The 14260-nt window shown below is 34.7% G+C and overlaps 1 protein-coding gene across 14 annotated transcripts in view; it reads right to left on the bottom strand.

Annotated features, from left to right (window-relative positions):
* Nucleotides 1–14260, bottom strand: part of ANKS1B (ankyrin repeat and sterile alpha motif domain containing 1B) — a 247797-nt gene that overhangs the window by 181385 nt on the left and 52152 nt on the right. For 13 of the 14 annotated variants that reach the window (XM_058190596.1, XM_058190595.1, XM_058190594.1 and 10 more), the window contains exon 1: nt 6185–6385. In XM_058190596.1, the coding sequence (XP_058046579.1) occupies nt 6185–6385 (201 nt within the window). Of the gene's footprint in view, nt 1–6184; nt 6386–14260 lie in introns of those variants that run through there. The other variant, XM_058190589.1, reaches the window with a different exon arrangement.

Consider the following 14260-nt stretch of genomic DNA (forward strand, 5'->3'; position numbering starts at 1 on the left):
ATTAGAGCTACCTAGTTATATAAAAATGACAGAAATAAAAATTATTAGGGTTATCACCTCACCTTTCCATTTTAATTTTTCTAGTCTTTAGAATTTTTTTTGCAAAACTTGGTATTTGAGGTAACCATGACCTGAATGACTGAGAATCTCCATAGACAGAAATCATGTGTTTTAAACTGGATCATTGTTTTCTTTTCCAGTCATAAAGATTTAACTGTTTAAGAAGTACTTATACTTCATTATGTATTGATAAAACCACATCTCGGTGTTTTCATTATAACCACACAGTGTTTTGCTTAACAGAGATGCTGTATGAATTATTATTTTTACTTCTTTCTCTATTATTTTCCTACTTTTACAGTCTCTGGTAAAAATATCTAGAATGTTCTGTGACTGAAGCGGAATAATATCTATTTCAACAGAAATTTGCTACATCAATGAAAGATGAAACATTGCTTGTATATTATTTGTTAAAATCCATACTTTCACAATGTTATTTTTCAATTTGCAATTCATACAGTGTATAAAAAATGTTCACATAAAATACTGCTATAATAGAACAATAGAGATAAAATAGGAATATATTATGAAAAAGCTAACCCTGGGTGATCTGGAAAATGTTAACCAAGTTCAGACTTATTTAGTTCTTGACATCACATCAGCAGGAAATCTCAGAACTGTAAATTAGACTGGGAAGTTAAAAAATTAAAAAGAAAACCCTGGAAGAAGGCATTGGCAGTTGCCAAGAAAATCACATAGTATAGTCACCAATACTTGAGTTCAATTGAAAAGGAACTGGTATCTTTTTGCAAATGAAAATGTGTGCATTGGGACAATGTGTTCAACTATCAACTTTAACAGTAGCTTTGTCTATGGAAAAGAATGGAAATGGAAAAGAAAGCAGGGAAAGTTTCCGTGACACATTTCCTCATTTGTAATTTTGGGGGAGAATGACTTTCACCTCTCTAATAAAATTTCCCTGGCACTAGGAATGATCATGGATGTTTTTCTTCATGCCTCTTGAGTACGTTTTCTATTTGTCCAATATAGGGATATGGATATGGAAACTTTTGGACCAGTCAAGTCACGGGCTTCCTGCTCCTATTCTTTGTACTAGGATTAGATTGTTTTTGAACTTAGTCCATTTTCATAATGATCTTTTGCATTACAAAAGAAAAGCTAATCCTTTTGGGGAGAATGCAATTCTGAACACAAGAAAGGGAAGAAAAATTGGATTAAACAATATGTTTGTATGCCAAATTTTTATCCTCTTGATGGTCTATTCCAAGCAAAGTAAGAACGTATCTTCCCTTTCTGAAATAACTTTGGCTCATTGTTTCTGAATCTAGATCCTTTTTAAAAAAAAAACATGTGGCATATTAAAAGTCTAATCTATTCTTAGAATACTATAGCAATAATGGAGCCATTTCATTAGATTCTTGAACAGCCCCAGAGTGATCTTTTGGATGAGGGATTGGGTTTCCTTTAAACTTAATCCTTCCCATAATGATAAACTGGAAAGGATGAAAGAATAGAACTATAAAGGTTCTTATATTCCCTTATATTCCCTTCTTATATAATAGTGAATGTTGTATATTCAAACATCATTTGATTTAAATAAGATCAAGGTGATGTAGTTCGACTAGGAGGGAATTTTGCCTAAGGTTTGTGACAGTATGTAAGTGTACCTATTATATGTACTATAAGATTAGGTTCTAGAAGTTTTGAGGGGAAGCTATTTCTAAAGGAAACAGAATGCACAATATCTTGTACATTAAATAAATGTTGCTCATATATCTGTTGCTTATTTATTTCATTGTATTTACACTGAGCACAATTGTGAGAGTTGAAGAATTACAATAATTATGAAAGTATTTGAACATATAATAGGAATACACACACACACACACACACACACACACACACATCCTAAAATCAATATTTGTCTGATCCTATGTTCACCATAGGTTCTCCAACTAGTTTTCAGAAATTTCCACAAGTCCAGGACGGTAAGGTCCAACCTAATTTCTATCAGGAAATTATTCAATAAAATAAGTGGTACTACTACAAGCTTCCATTCAATCCTGACAAAGATTACCTACAAGAACAAATAACACTATCTCATGCCTTGACTGAATGCTAACTAAAGGTCCAGATAAATTACTTACTCCAGCTTATTCCATAGCTGTCCCAAAACCACAGTCTTATTGATTTTCTCCCCAAAAGGAAAGGTTAGAAAAAATACCATATGTAAGACTGTCAGGATCTAGGGATGGCTTGTTAAGAACGGACAATACAATTCATTTCAAATCTCCAGGTATCACCCCATCCCAAACTGAGGCATTAAAAATAAATCTGGAGCCAGATTATCATGCACTCCGACACCCTGAAGAAGCACAGAGAGCATGGATCCAAGTATTAAGTAGCTGAAGAAATACCAAAGAATCCAGAAACCAACATAAATTCTAGGTAACATGGTAAAATATTATCGGACCCTATTTCTCCCAAAATAAGACATCCCTTAATAATTTCATGGTTCAAAAAAATATAAGACAGGGTCTTATTTTTCGAGAAACATGATAGTTGTACCATTGAATACCACTCATGAATCAAGAGTTTGGGAACCAGCTAAGAGTTCTGTTTGATGCCTCCTGCCTCCAAAATAATTGAAACTTCTAAAGAAAGTTGACGGTATTGGCAGCTTGTACACACAATAATGCAGAAGTGATTGTGCTTCTTTATACCACAGTAATAACCTGAAATGTGCATGCACTTGTAAACGTCATTGCTTTCTAGACATTGTTTCTGCCACTTCATCTCCTGCGGCTCTTCAATAAATCAATAACCCATCTAGGATTGGCATACAGAGAGAGCCACATAGGGGACTGACAGTTGCAATCAAAGAAACCTTTCCAAAGAACATCAGGAATCCATCAGAAACCATGAGACATTTGAGGCAGATCATTCTAATTGGTATACATGTCCTGTGGCAGTCATAGGTCACACTCATCAGGATCAGAAAGTGATCTCAATCAGAGCAAAGAATTAGCCATAATGCTTTCCGGATCACAATGCAAATGCTTCCAAGCCAAGGTAAAATTCATAGTATGTCTACCTACATGTGGGGGCCCAAAATTAAATGGGCTTGTTTAGGGTACCCTAAATAGAGAATATTGTTCTATTAAGTACTGTCTAGGTTTTGATGCAAATTTGTATCCATATATGTAAAGATACCTCTTACATTTTCTGACTTCAAATGTTATTCTAGGCAAATATCTTATACTACTTCATTTGAATGCCTATAAAATCTACGGTGTATTAGATTTTAACAATGAAAAAAATCATGCCAACTCACTTATTCTTTATTATGAAATTATGAGGTACTTTTATTGCCAGAATATGTCTTAGTATTCAGATAAATAAGACATTAAATATTACTTTGTTAAATTTATTTATTTCATCAAATACATATTAGATAAAATATATAAGGATAAATTGAAAACATAAAATGAATACAACTAAAGGGAACATAAGGACAGGAACGGTAGGCACGCTGGTGCTCTTATGCACACCCCTTACAGACTCTTAGGAATGGGGTGAGGTCAACAGTAGATAGTTTTGAGTTAAAGATTTGGGGATTTGGGGATGAGACCATTGAACAACCACCAGATTGTTGCTATCATCTGTGTCCTTTCTTCAACTTATACTAAAATTTTATTTTAAAAGACCCAGGAATCTTGCTTCTGCCATATGATAATCTTGCTGCAGAAACTACACTGGCTAACTATATGTTTCACGTGCAAGTCATGAGATTCTGGTTATTACCTCTAAAACCATATATATTTCTCAGGGCCTGGACACCACCCATTTAATATGGTTTTATCCACCCAACCCAAAGAAGCAGAGAATCCCCAGCTATTGCAAAGTGTGACAGAAGAGTGATGGTGGGGAGGGCAAGGCTGGATACTCTTTGTCAGAGGTCTCCTTTTCTAGCAGAGCTTCCTCCTGAGGCAAGGGTAGTTCTAGCAAAACAATACAGTAATACTAATTTTAAACAGACATGAGGTTGTGTTGCTTAGGTAACAGGAAAACAAATAAGCACAGAATGTATTTCTAAGAAAACAACAGCTGAAATCCATATTTAAAAATAACATAAATATTAAAACGATATTGCTTGTCTTGGTATAACATTAGAATGGTCGTATCAATAAATATTGTACCTGGTTTAATATCCCATTGATGAAAGCAGTCTGAATAAATCAATGAATAGTGCAGTTTCAGTGACGTCTCTTCAGAATTAAGTCTCATATTCAATGGGCTTGGTGGACACAAAACCTTATACAAGCTTACTTGGCACTAAACCACATTTAACATAGAGCTGATTTTCATGTATAAAACTATAATGCACAAAATGTTGTGAATGGAAGTTAGTTAATGCCAAAAAACTATATTTACTATGATCAAGGTGATCTTTGTTACTTATATAGCTCCTCTTCGGTGTATGTGTGCATACATGTGTAAAATTCCTTAAGATTTAATATTTCAGTATGTTAACATAAAGGGATTAACTGTATATAATTAAAAAAGGTAAAATAATTTAACATCAGTTGATATAAAGTGAAGGATATTGCTTTGTCTTTCAATAAAAGTATAACTGCTAAAATATACATTTAACCTCAGTTTAGTCAGTTGTGATTTTCAATTTATTAATAATATAATATTCCACCTATATCTTTTCTAGTAAATCATAAATGTGCTATTCAATATGAACCTGGTTATAATACAAAGGTTTGGAAACAACTTAAGCTTATATACATCCTGAATAACTTTCTACATATAATGCTTTTTTTAAAAATATCTTACATAAATGGGCAATCTCTACAGATACATAACTGAAAGACAAAGACTCTTACCCTAAGCTCATTCATGACTTTCCATGGAGTCCAATCAATCATTATTCTAGATTAACAGCAGTGTTTATATTCTCTTATAAACTATATTTTATGTCTCCTTGAGTACATGTTAGTAATTTTACCACATGGATACTTGTCTACTTAAGAACTACATCCCACTGGAACTTTGATTGCTCCACCGTGATGTTTATTTCCATAACGTATTAATTGATTTCAATTTTATTCAATTTTACCTTTGAATAAAAGGTACAATACCCTAATCCAGGTAGTGCTATCATTAGATTTGAATAAGGTTAATCTGCTTTAAATGTTAAAAAATATTAGTCAACAAAGCAGAAACAGTAATGTAATAAAAAGGTCCCATTTAACCATTTTTAAAAGATAATATTTTGAAACCTTCTACACATATAACAGCACAATTCAATGTCATTGAAAGCCTAAACTTTCTATGTATACATTACAACAATACTGCAGAAAAATTGGAAGACAGTGAAAGCTATTCTGATTCTAAGCAACAGATGTGGTACTATTACATCTGTACTGGATTCACAGAGAGAGAGAGAGAGAGAGACTAAATTGTAAAAAACTATCTTGCAATATTTGTTTAAAAAATTAAGTATTCTTATTTTTATTTATGGTTTTAGATTAATATTTTGAAACTGTTTTTTAGATAACTAACATTATCGTTTGCTCATATTTATGTTTATAGGAAGCTCTCATGGGTTTGAAAGATATATATTACATGCAAAAGATACCTGTCATGTTTATGTCTGTTAACTCTTTAACAGTAAAATAGTTTTAGGTTAATATTTAAAGGAACAGCCATTTATTTCCAAACATTGGGAAAATTGCTAATTTGAAAGCTCAAAATTCAGCACTTCTTTGTTAGAACATGCAGAATTCAAGCTGGAATTCTGAAAAAAAACACCATTTAATCTTAATAAATAGCAAGCCTTTGTAATAATATTTGATCTGTTGATCATTTGATCAAGTGATATTTGTTGTCATCACTTTAAGGATTATTATTTTTGTCAAAGAATAGACAAGAAAAACTATTCCTTCATGTTCATGTAAAAATGCTTGGAAATTACCTATTGTATGAAGCAAAGAGAATGTCCCTTGCTCATACAGATAACAGATACAATTATGTAAAATGTATATTTTAAACACTGCAGATCATAAAACAGAGTCCATCCATTCTGTACAGACTCTTGAGAAGCAAAGACTCACTTACCACACCATTAGCTATAAACACAGAAAAGAATACTTACCATAAACTGTACATTGTCAAATCCATTGGCCAGCAAGTGGTTTTCATACTGAGGTAGCCCAATATTTTCCAACCATTGTCCCACAGTCTGGACAGGGCATCTGGGTGCTGAAAGAGTTTGAGAAGGGAGGCGTTTAAGCAATGAATATCCATCCACAGGATAATAGCGATGGTCCTGGGCTGAGAGGTGGCATTGCCACATTGTGTTCCGGGCAAAATTGGTATCAAAGGAACCTGCCAGCTTGTCCAATTAATGCTTCCAGTAAATTCAAAAGTCAGAAGTAGCACATAGTTTCCGGGGCACACTATAGAGTAAGAACTGCTCCTAACTGAACATTTCATCTGCATTAATCTGTACTACAGACCAGTACGTCATACAATGGGGGGGAAACATATCAAGCTGTCAGCTAAGCTGTTTTCCGTTATATGTGATTGTTGAAATACTCCACAATGAGCAAGGATCTGCTAGCAGCAAGGAATCTTTCATGACGTGCTCCCACACTCATCAGTATGCAGCTCTATGCTCCTTGCTCCCCCTTGCTTGCCTGCCTTTATTACCCAGCCTAGGCTCTACCTCACATTTTCAATAATAGCTATCAGAAAAGGCAAGAACGTTTTTTTGTCTGCAAGCTTTAAGCTTGCTGCTGCTGCGGTTTCCACCTACACACCCATCCAAGCATCAACCCTGAATGATGGGAGCAGTCAAAACAAATGCAGAAAATAGCGGGTCATCAGGAGGAAAGCTAACATGCTAAAATCTGAATAGAACCTTTGTCTATTATGCATTAGAGAGATTTGCTTGTTGTAAATTGTTCATGTATCAAAGGAGATCAGGCATTGCAAAGTATGAACTGGGGTCTGTGTCACAGTTTGCTGTTTGCTTTTTTTTTTAAAAGCTGCACTGATATTTGCTCTGCTCACAATATATCTTAAACCATTGTTCCAATTATTAATCTTTCATCCAATTATGAAAAACTGGTCAATTTTTCTTAAAATTGAAAATAATCTAAATTGTAGAACATCTTTAACATTTCAAATAATTATTTCTTCATCTCTCTGATTTTTCAGCTACAGTGCACAACCAGAAAATAAAATACCATCTGCTAAAATTCAACCATTCATGTTTTGGAAAAAGAGAGATTCACATACACACACATGCACACACACAAAGACACACGCATTCTTCTTAAAACAGGAATTGAAGCATGACTGAAAGGATGCTATAGGAATATTATAATTAAAAAAAATAACATTTAACATTTCTAAATTTACATTTTTGGCAATCCAGAAAGGAAAGTACAGAAAAGAATTTCAAATACCACCCTAAATATATGTAAGAGAAATTATTTTTCATTAAAAAGATCCATCCATTAGTAGATAAATATGCTTTTCTTTGTTCAGAGTATTTTTAATCAGTTCAAGCATGTTACATGGCAGACATACACTGCAAATCGGTGCACACAATCCCTCAACCAAAATCTGTACACCAGTTACATATATAAAAATTAGAAATACAAGAAATGCTACTGAGAATGAAAGAAAGGCTCTTGGCTACCCTGTATATCATGTTCAAATCTTGCAACCTTGCTACCTTTGAACGTATTGATGTCTCATCGAAGCATTATTGAATGGGCAAATATTAATAGAAGACTTCAGATTAATAGAACTGACTAGGATTGGCTTGCTGGCTGTCTTTCTTATACTTATTAATGTCAATTCACTAAAATGAAAAAAAGAATGACTCTTTGTGGAAAGATTTAGGGAATCAAAGTGAAAGGTAAAATTCAACAAGGCATGGGTATATTTAGTTTAGTAAATTAAATAAAATTTACTTTCCAGTAATAATCTGGTCCTATGAAAAGCTAAATATATAAAAGATCACTGATACTGAAAGGCTTAACACTGCACAAGACTGCAGGTTTTATTAAGGACTGCAGTTCTTATCATCAAAGTTAAATTTAATGTACATCATAATATCTACATTCAATCTGCATTCAATCTGCCAATTTGCAATTAACAAATTTTAAAAAGGAGTTCATAAAGGAAGTTAGTATTTTGATAGTCTTCAGATTACAGTTCTTTTTTATTCTTCTTCTATGCTTGGGCATCAATCCGCTTATGACTAAAATACAGAATAGCCTTTTTTTCTGAAATAATATATAAAAGGAATTACAAGTTGCAAACTGTCTAAATTGGATGCAAATTCATATCCCTTCACTGGCAAAACAAATTAATATTTGTCAGTTTTCAATCAAAGCAATAAAAATAACAGTTATGATTAATCAATAAATCTGAGGAATCAGATAACCCAACTCCACAAAATGCAAATTTAAAAACAACAACTAATTAAGGCATGTTAGTGTTCTTAAGGGAGAATACAGAGCGCCCTCCCTGAAATTTCATGTAACATACTATCAATGCACAGTTGTTGAACCTGTGAATTATAGACACAACTAAAACCACACAAAATAATGGTGGATTGTGTTGGTTTGATGGGAGGATGTGCAATAGAGAAATATATTCTGGCATTTCGAAATTGAAAACAGAGGAGAATAATATATAATATCTGAAATGACGATTTGTTAAATTACATAGGATTATTTCATATACTATTTCTATATCGTATTTCAATGATATTTAAAATGTGATTTACAGAAACAATGAAAACAGTTATATATTGATTATTAACAGAAAATAATCCTTATTTTAAGAAAATCTTCCAAAAAAGAGGAAGCTTGGAATTAAAAAATAAAAACAAAGGATTACTTTTTGTAATGTCTAGCTCCCAACATTTTCAAGGGAGCCCTGCCAACTTCAGGTAAAACCAATCCTAAACATTCCACTCCCTAAAAAAATTATATACTTGCATATGAGTTTCTGTGTGTGATCAACAGCATTCATAGAAAATTATTACTTTTGTCATAATGATGAAATAAAAATTGCAATGTTACAGAGAAAATGCAATCCTGTTCATGACACCATAGAAAAGAAGTGGGGTTTGCAGCCCAGCTCAGTAACACTGCTGATATTGGTGTGATGCGCCTTGCCCACCCTCCATGGCCACTCTGTGTGTAGACACTGGTCAGATCCCACATTCCAGGCAGGAAAGACTTGGGACAAAATATTTAATTTAATATTAAATGAACTAATAATGATTAAAATAAAATGTCTCTGAAGTAAGATGTCTCATTTGTAAAATTAATTGCTCCCCAATCTGCCTATATACCCCAAACCATTTTTTCTCACACACAAATACATATCCATATTATTACTACTACAACAGTAAAGAAAAGAAAAAATGGATGGAAGGAGTAGTTTCATTGAATAGGGAAGAGGAAGGACAGAAATAAAATGCAATGTAGATGACTTTACACAAAGAAAAAACAAAAGAAGAGAAACTAGAATTCAATAGTCTTCACTCCCAGATAAATATGATTATAACTTCTAGGTTTGTTCAATATTATAAGCATATATTCCAGTTGAAGGGATACTAACCCAAGAGTTTTCCTTTGTTCCCCCCCTCCCCCGTCTGTAATGTGGCAGGAGAGGAAAAAACCCAGTAATCATGAAACCAAGTTTCTGTATGAACAATGAAAATACAGTAATCATGAAACCACGCTTCGGAATAAGCAGATGCAAGCACCAGTTCTGACACTGATACAGAAACTGCAACTTGAAACAAGATACGTGATCCTGAAGTAGGGGCGAAATGCTCTCTGTTCGGACCGGACCGCCCGATCTGGTAGCGATGGCGGCGGGTGGTTCAGAGAACCAGTAGCAAAAATGCCTCCCCCGCCCGCCCCAGCTGAGCCACGTGATCATCAAAGATTTTTTTTTTACTTTTAAAAGCATTTTTCTTCTGCCAAAGAGGTTGTAAAAAAAAGCTTTTAAAAGGCTCCTCTGGCGATCTCTTCGGCCAAAGAGGTTGTAAAAAAATGTTTTTAAAAGGTTCTGGTGATCAGGTAACTCAGCTGGGATCATCAGAACTCTTTAAAAGCTTTTTCTTTCGGCCAATGAGGTTGTAGAAAAAAATGCTTTTAAAAGTAAAAAAAAAAGTTGGCCATGCCCACCTAGTCACATTACCCCCCCATCCAAGCCACACCCACAGAACCAGTAGTAACAAATTTTACATTTCACCCCTGTCCTGAAGTCCCCAAGAATGCAGGCATTATCTGGTGGAGCACCATTAGATATAATAAGCAATTCAGAAGCTTCACAGAAACAGATTCTAGAAAATCAGGGTTGTTTAACTTCAACTGCACCGGAGTGGAGAAAGCTGGCATGTGCTTAAGACTGTCTCAGCTGTCAAATTTCTTACTATAAAAATTCAGTGACAGCCTTATCTTGAAGCTCTGTACCTTGTGCTAATGTGAATTCCTTAATCCCTGGGCAGGAATTCTTGAACCCTAACACTATATTTGGGTTGCTTGTAGGAACCTTGACACTAGAACATTGCTACTGTCTGACTCCTTACAACTCATGATGAAAGGCTAAAAGCTAATTTACTGTTTTATACCAAGAACAATAGTGGGTAGTCTTGATTTACAACTACTCTGTTTATTCACCCTGTTCCAGCCAAAGCAAAAGGCAGGATGGAGACACTAGCACAAAAAAACCAAACCATCTACGGTCAAACTACCTAATTAAGAGCACAATGATACAAACTCTGTTTGTACCCAAATCTTCATCTGCCCCATTCCACTGTGCTGGAAATGCCAGTTTTTCCATTTTAAAAATATTATGGGAATCCAGAGAGTTTCATAACACTCCAAACATAAAGCATTTTATTTATTTAACTATGTGATGAAGAATTTCTAGGTGATCATGCTCAAGTCATCTAGATGAATAAAGTAACGACTTACAATAGCTACACTTCCAAACTGTGCTGAAGTCACAAGAAAAATGTGCTCAGTATTTGAAGACCCTCTGAAAATTGATATTGCCAAGAGATCCATGGGACACCTATGAAAAGGATTGAGGCCTCTGACAAATTTATTAGTGAGTTGAGACTGGTAAATCAAGATCTGACATGAAGTCAGTCCACATTAAGGAACCAATTTTAGGTACACTTTTTTTTTCCTCCATAAAAAAGTTTTATTTTTACAATCATATCAAACAACTCATCCAATGTACAGTTATATACAATTAGTCGGGCTTGCCCAGTCACACCCCCCCCCCCTTTTTAACACTCTTCCCTCTTCTACCTTCTTTTACTTTCCAAACCTTCCTCTCCTTCTCTTATCTACATCCTCTCCTCCCTCCACCCTACACCTTCCTTCTCCCTCTTCTACCCCTCTTCCTTCTTCTTCTCCTCTTTCCTACCTCCTACTTTCTCTTTTCTCCCTCCCCACCTTTCTAAAATGGTACACTTGACTGACAAGATCTTGAATACCGAAAAGCTACATACACCTCAAGCCTTTATGCAACCTGGTATTATCACTACATGACTAAAAAGCTGGAGAGTTTAGTTGACAACAGTATTGGTCATAATTTAGTCTTTGGGGAACAAGTAAGAGAACTTACCTGCACTGAAGTCTTTAACAGAAGACCTTGGTGGCATTCAGCTTTGGCTGATGCAGCCTCATTGGTAGAAGCTAAAGATCCAGCAGACAAGTCATCAGGGTTATTGATGATCTTATCAACTTCCTCTAATATCTTGAAGATGAAATACTCTATATTTCAGACAATCTGCTAGTCATAGTATCAACCAGATGGTAATTAAACTATTAAAATGAGTTATTTCCTCTCTTCATATTTTCACATTACACAACCTGCCAAATCTAATTCTGGACAGAAAGGCCCAATTCAGTGCTTGGTTTTGATGGAACTTGTTCCAGTTGCTAGGCATGAACTTGTTCGTTGTATATCATTCTCAGTCAGCTGGTTCAACAGAGCAGACTAATGCCATTTTAAAGCAACACTAAAAGGTGCAATATCAGTTACCCAAAAGACGATTATGGTGCTGCTCTTAGCAGAATTGGCTTACAACATACAACAATTCCCACGATTTTTCCCCTCAGCAGACAACCTTCTAGTCTCCCAGTATCTTTTCTTCCATATCTGAAGTAAACCATGAATTCTAGGCTGTTCATTTGGTTTTACAAGACCAATTGAAACAACTAAAAGAATTACAAACATATTATGGACTATTGATGGCAAATAGATCAACTTTTTAAAGTAAGGCACAAACCTGGTTGTACATAAAACATCTGACTAATTGAAGACCTGGAAGGTGGAAACAGGATGGCATTACATTGTTAATCCCATCACCAAGTGGTTCCCCATATCAATCCTGCGATGTTAATGCTCTGGCTTCATTTCATCATATACCCCCTTTCTCTTCTAAAACCAGATCTTCTGGACCATCCAGAATTCTCAAATTCTGCCATGATATTAGAGATCAACAGAGATGAGGAATACGAAGATAAAACAAAGCTTGGATGCTTGATTGCAGATTGCAGAAGATTTATGGTACTTCATTAACTAGGAAGGCCATGGACCAAGAGAGATTTTGGAGGGAAAAAGGTTATCTAAGCTCCCAAGTTCAATATTTTTCAAATTTACTTTTCAATATTTGATATACAGTAGTGGCCAAAATTGTGAAAACCTTTTGGGAAAAGTGTATTTTTGAAGTTTGATGGCTAATAACACCACTTTTTTTGCAGTAGCACCATAAAGTTATATATCAATAGAAAGATAATTTAATCAAGAATGGAATGCAACAAAATTTGTTCAATTATCTGTATTCTATGAAAAGCTATAGCCAAATAACCAGAAAAAGGAAGAACAACTTGCTTAGGTTCATATCAGGTAGCTTTCCTTCATCTGATTGTAGCCAATGAGTATGAGTGTTTAGAGAGCCAATCAGGTGTCATCTTGTTTTGGCAATAAGCCAATCAGATCACAGTGAGATTCAGTTATTGATGTCATGTATTGAAGCTGAGAGGAAACATTTGTCAGTGTGTTATGTGATCGCTATCAAGTTGGTGGGGTTTTTTTGTGTTTTTTCATTTAGTGAGCTTGTAAAACATAATAAAATTAGAGTAATGGTGCAAAGAGTTGACTGGTCACCCAGAAAGTGATGTAAAATAGTATTATTAAGTGAACAAGGTTACAATTGTAAACAAATTAGAAGAAAAATTGGTGGAAACTTAACCAAAGGTGGCATTTCTAAGTTTTTGAAGTGGTATAAGGAGACTCAGTCACTACAAAACCACACTGGTAAAGGCAGGAAAAGATGCACAACAGCAAGTGATGATGGAAGAATTAAGAGACTATGCCTACATGACAGAAGAATCATCTGGTTGTATGCAAGATGAAACGGTACAATGCAATGTGAAGTTGAGTGCAAGGACTGTTCGGCGCAGACTGCAGGAATTTGGCCTAAAATCTAGAATTGCATGAAAAAAGCCACTTTTATCTCTCAAACAAAGGTTGAAAAGCATTACATTCTTGATTAAATTATCTTTTTATTGATATATAATTTTATGGTGGTACTAAAAAAAAGTGGTGTTATTAGCCATCAAACCTCAAAAATACACTTTTCCCAAAGGTTTCCACAATTTTGGCTACTACTGTATGATTACAGTTTCTTTTCTATTTTTGGTTGCTATGCTAAATTGGTTTTAAGAACAAACCATGACTCTTTTATTATAATGTGCTTTTTTAAATCTGTGTTTTGTAGTTGATCAAACACAGATACTGTGTAACACACACCAGAAGTTATCATCCTACCAGGCAAGATGATCCTGAACCATACTGATTCGAAATTGTCTTCTATAAGGACAGAACTCAAACCTTTAGGGGGAAAAAAGTCATTTTAACCAATGTGCAAAAATGTAAATCTATGCACCTGTTTCAATTTTATTTAGTCCTGCCTCCTTCCTTAGTACTACATTTCCTTAGTGCTACATTCAGGTAGCAGTGTGGCTCTTACCAGTAGGAATTTGGGCTGCACCTTTTCCAGAGGAGTAAAGGAGAAGTAAGGTCTCAGCAAAGAGTAGTCGTGCACAAGCTTTAGTTAAGTATAAGTTCAGTGCTGCTGGAATATATTGTGCTCCTCTGAGAAAAAAAACAA

The sequence above is a fragment of the Ahaetulla prasina genome, chromosome 7 (genome assembly GCF_028640845.1).
Source record: "Ahaetulla prasina isolate Xishuangbanna chromosome 7, ASM2864084v1, whole genome shotgun sequence".
Taxonomy (NCBI): domain Eukaryota; kingdom Metazoa; phylum Chordata; class Lepidosauria; order Squamata; family Colubridae; genus Ahaetulla; species Ahaetulla prasina.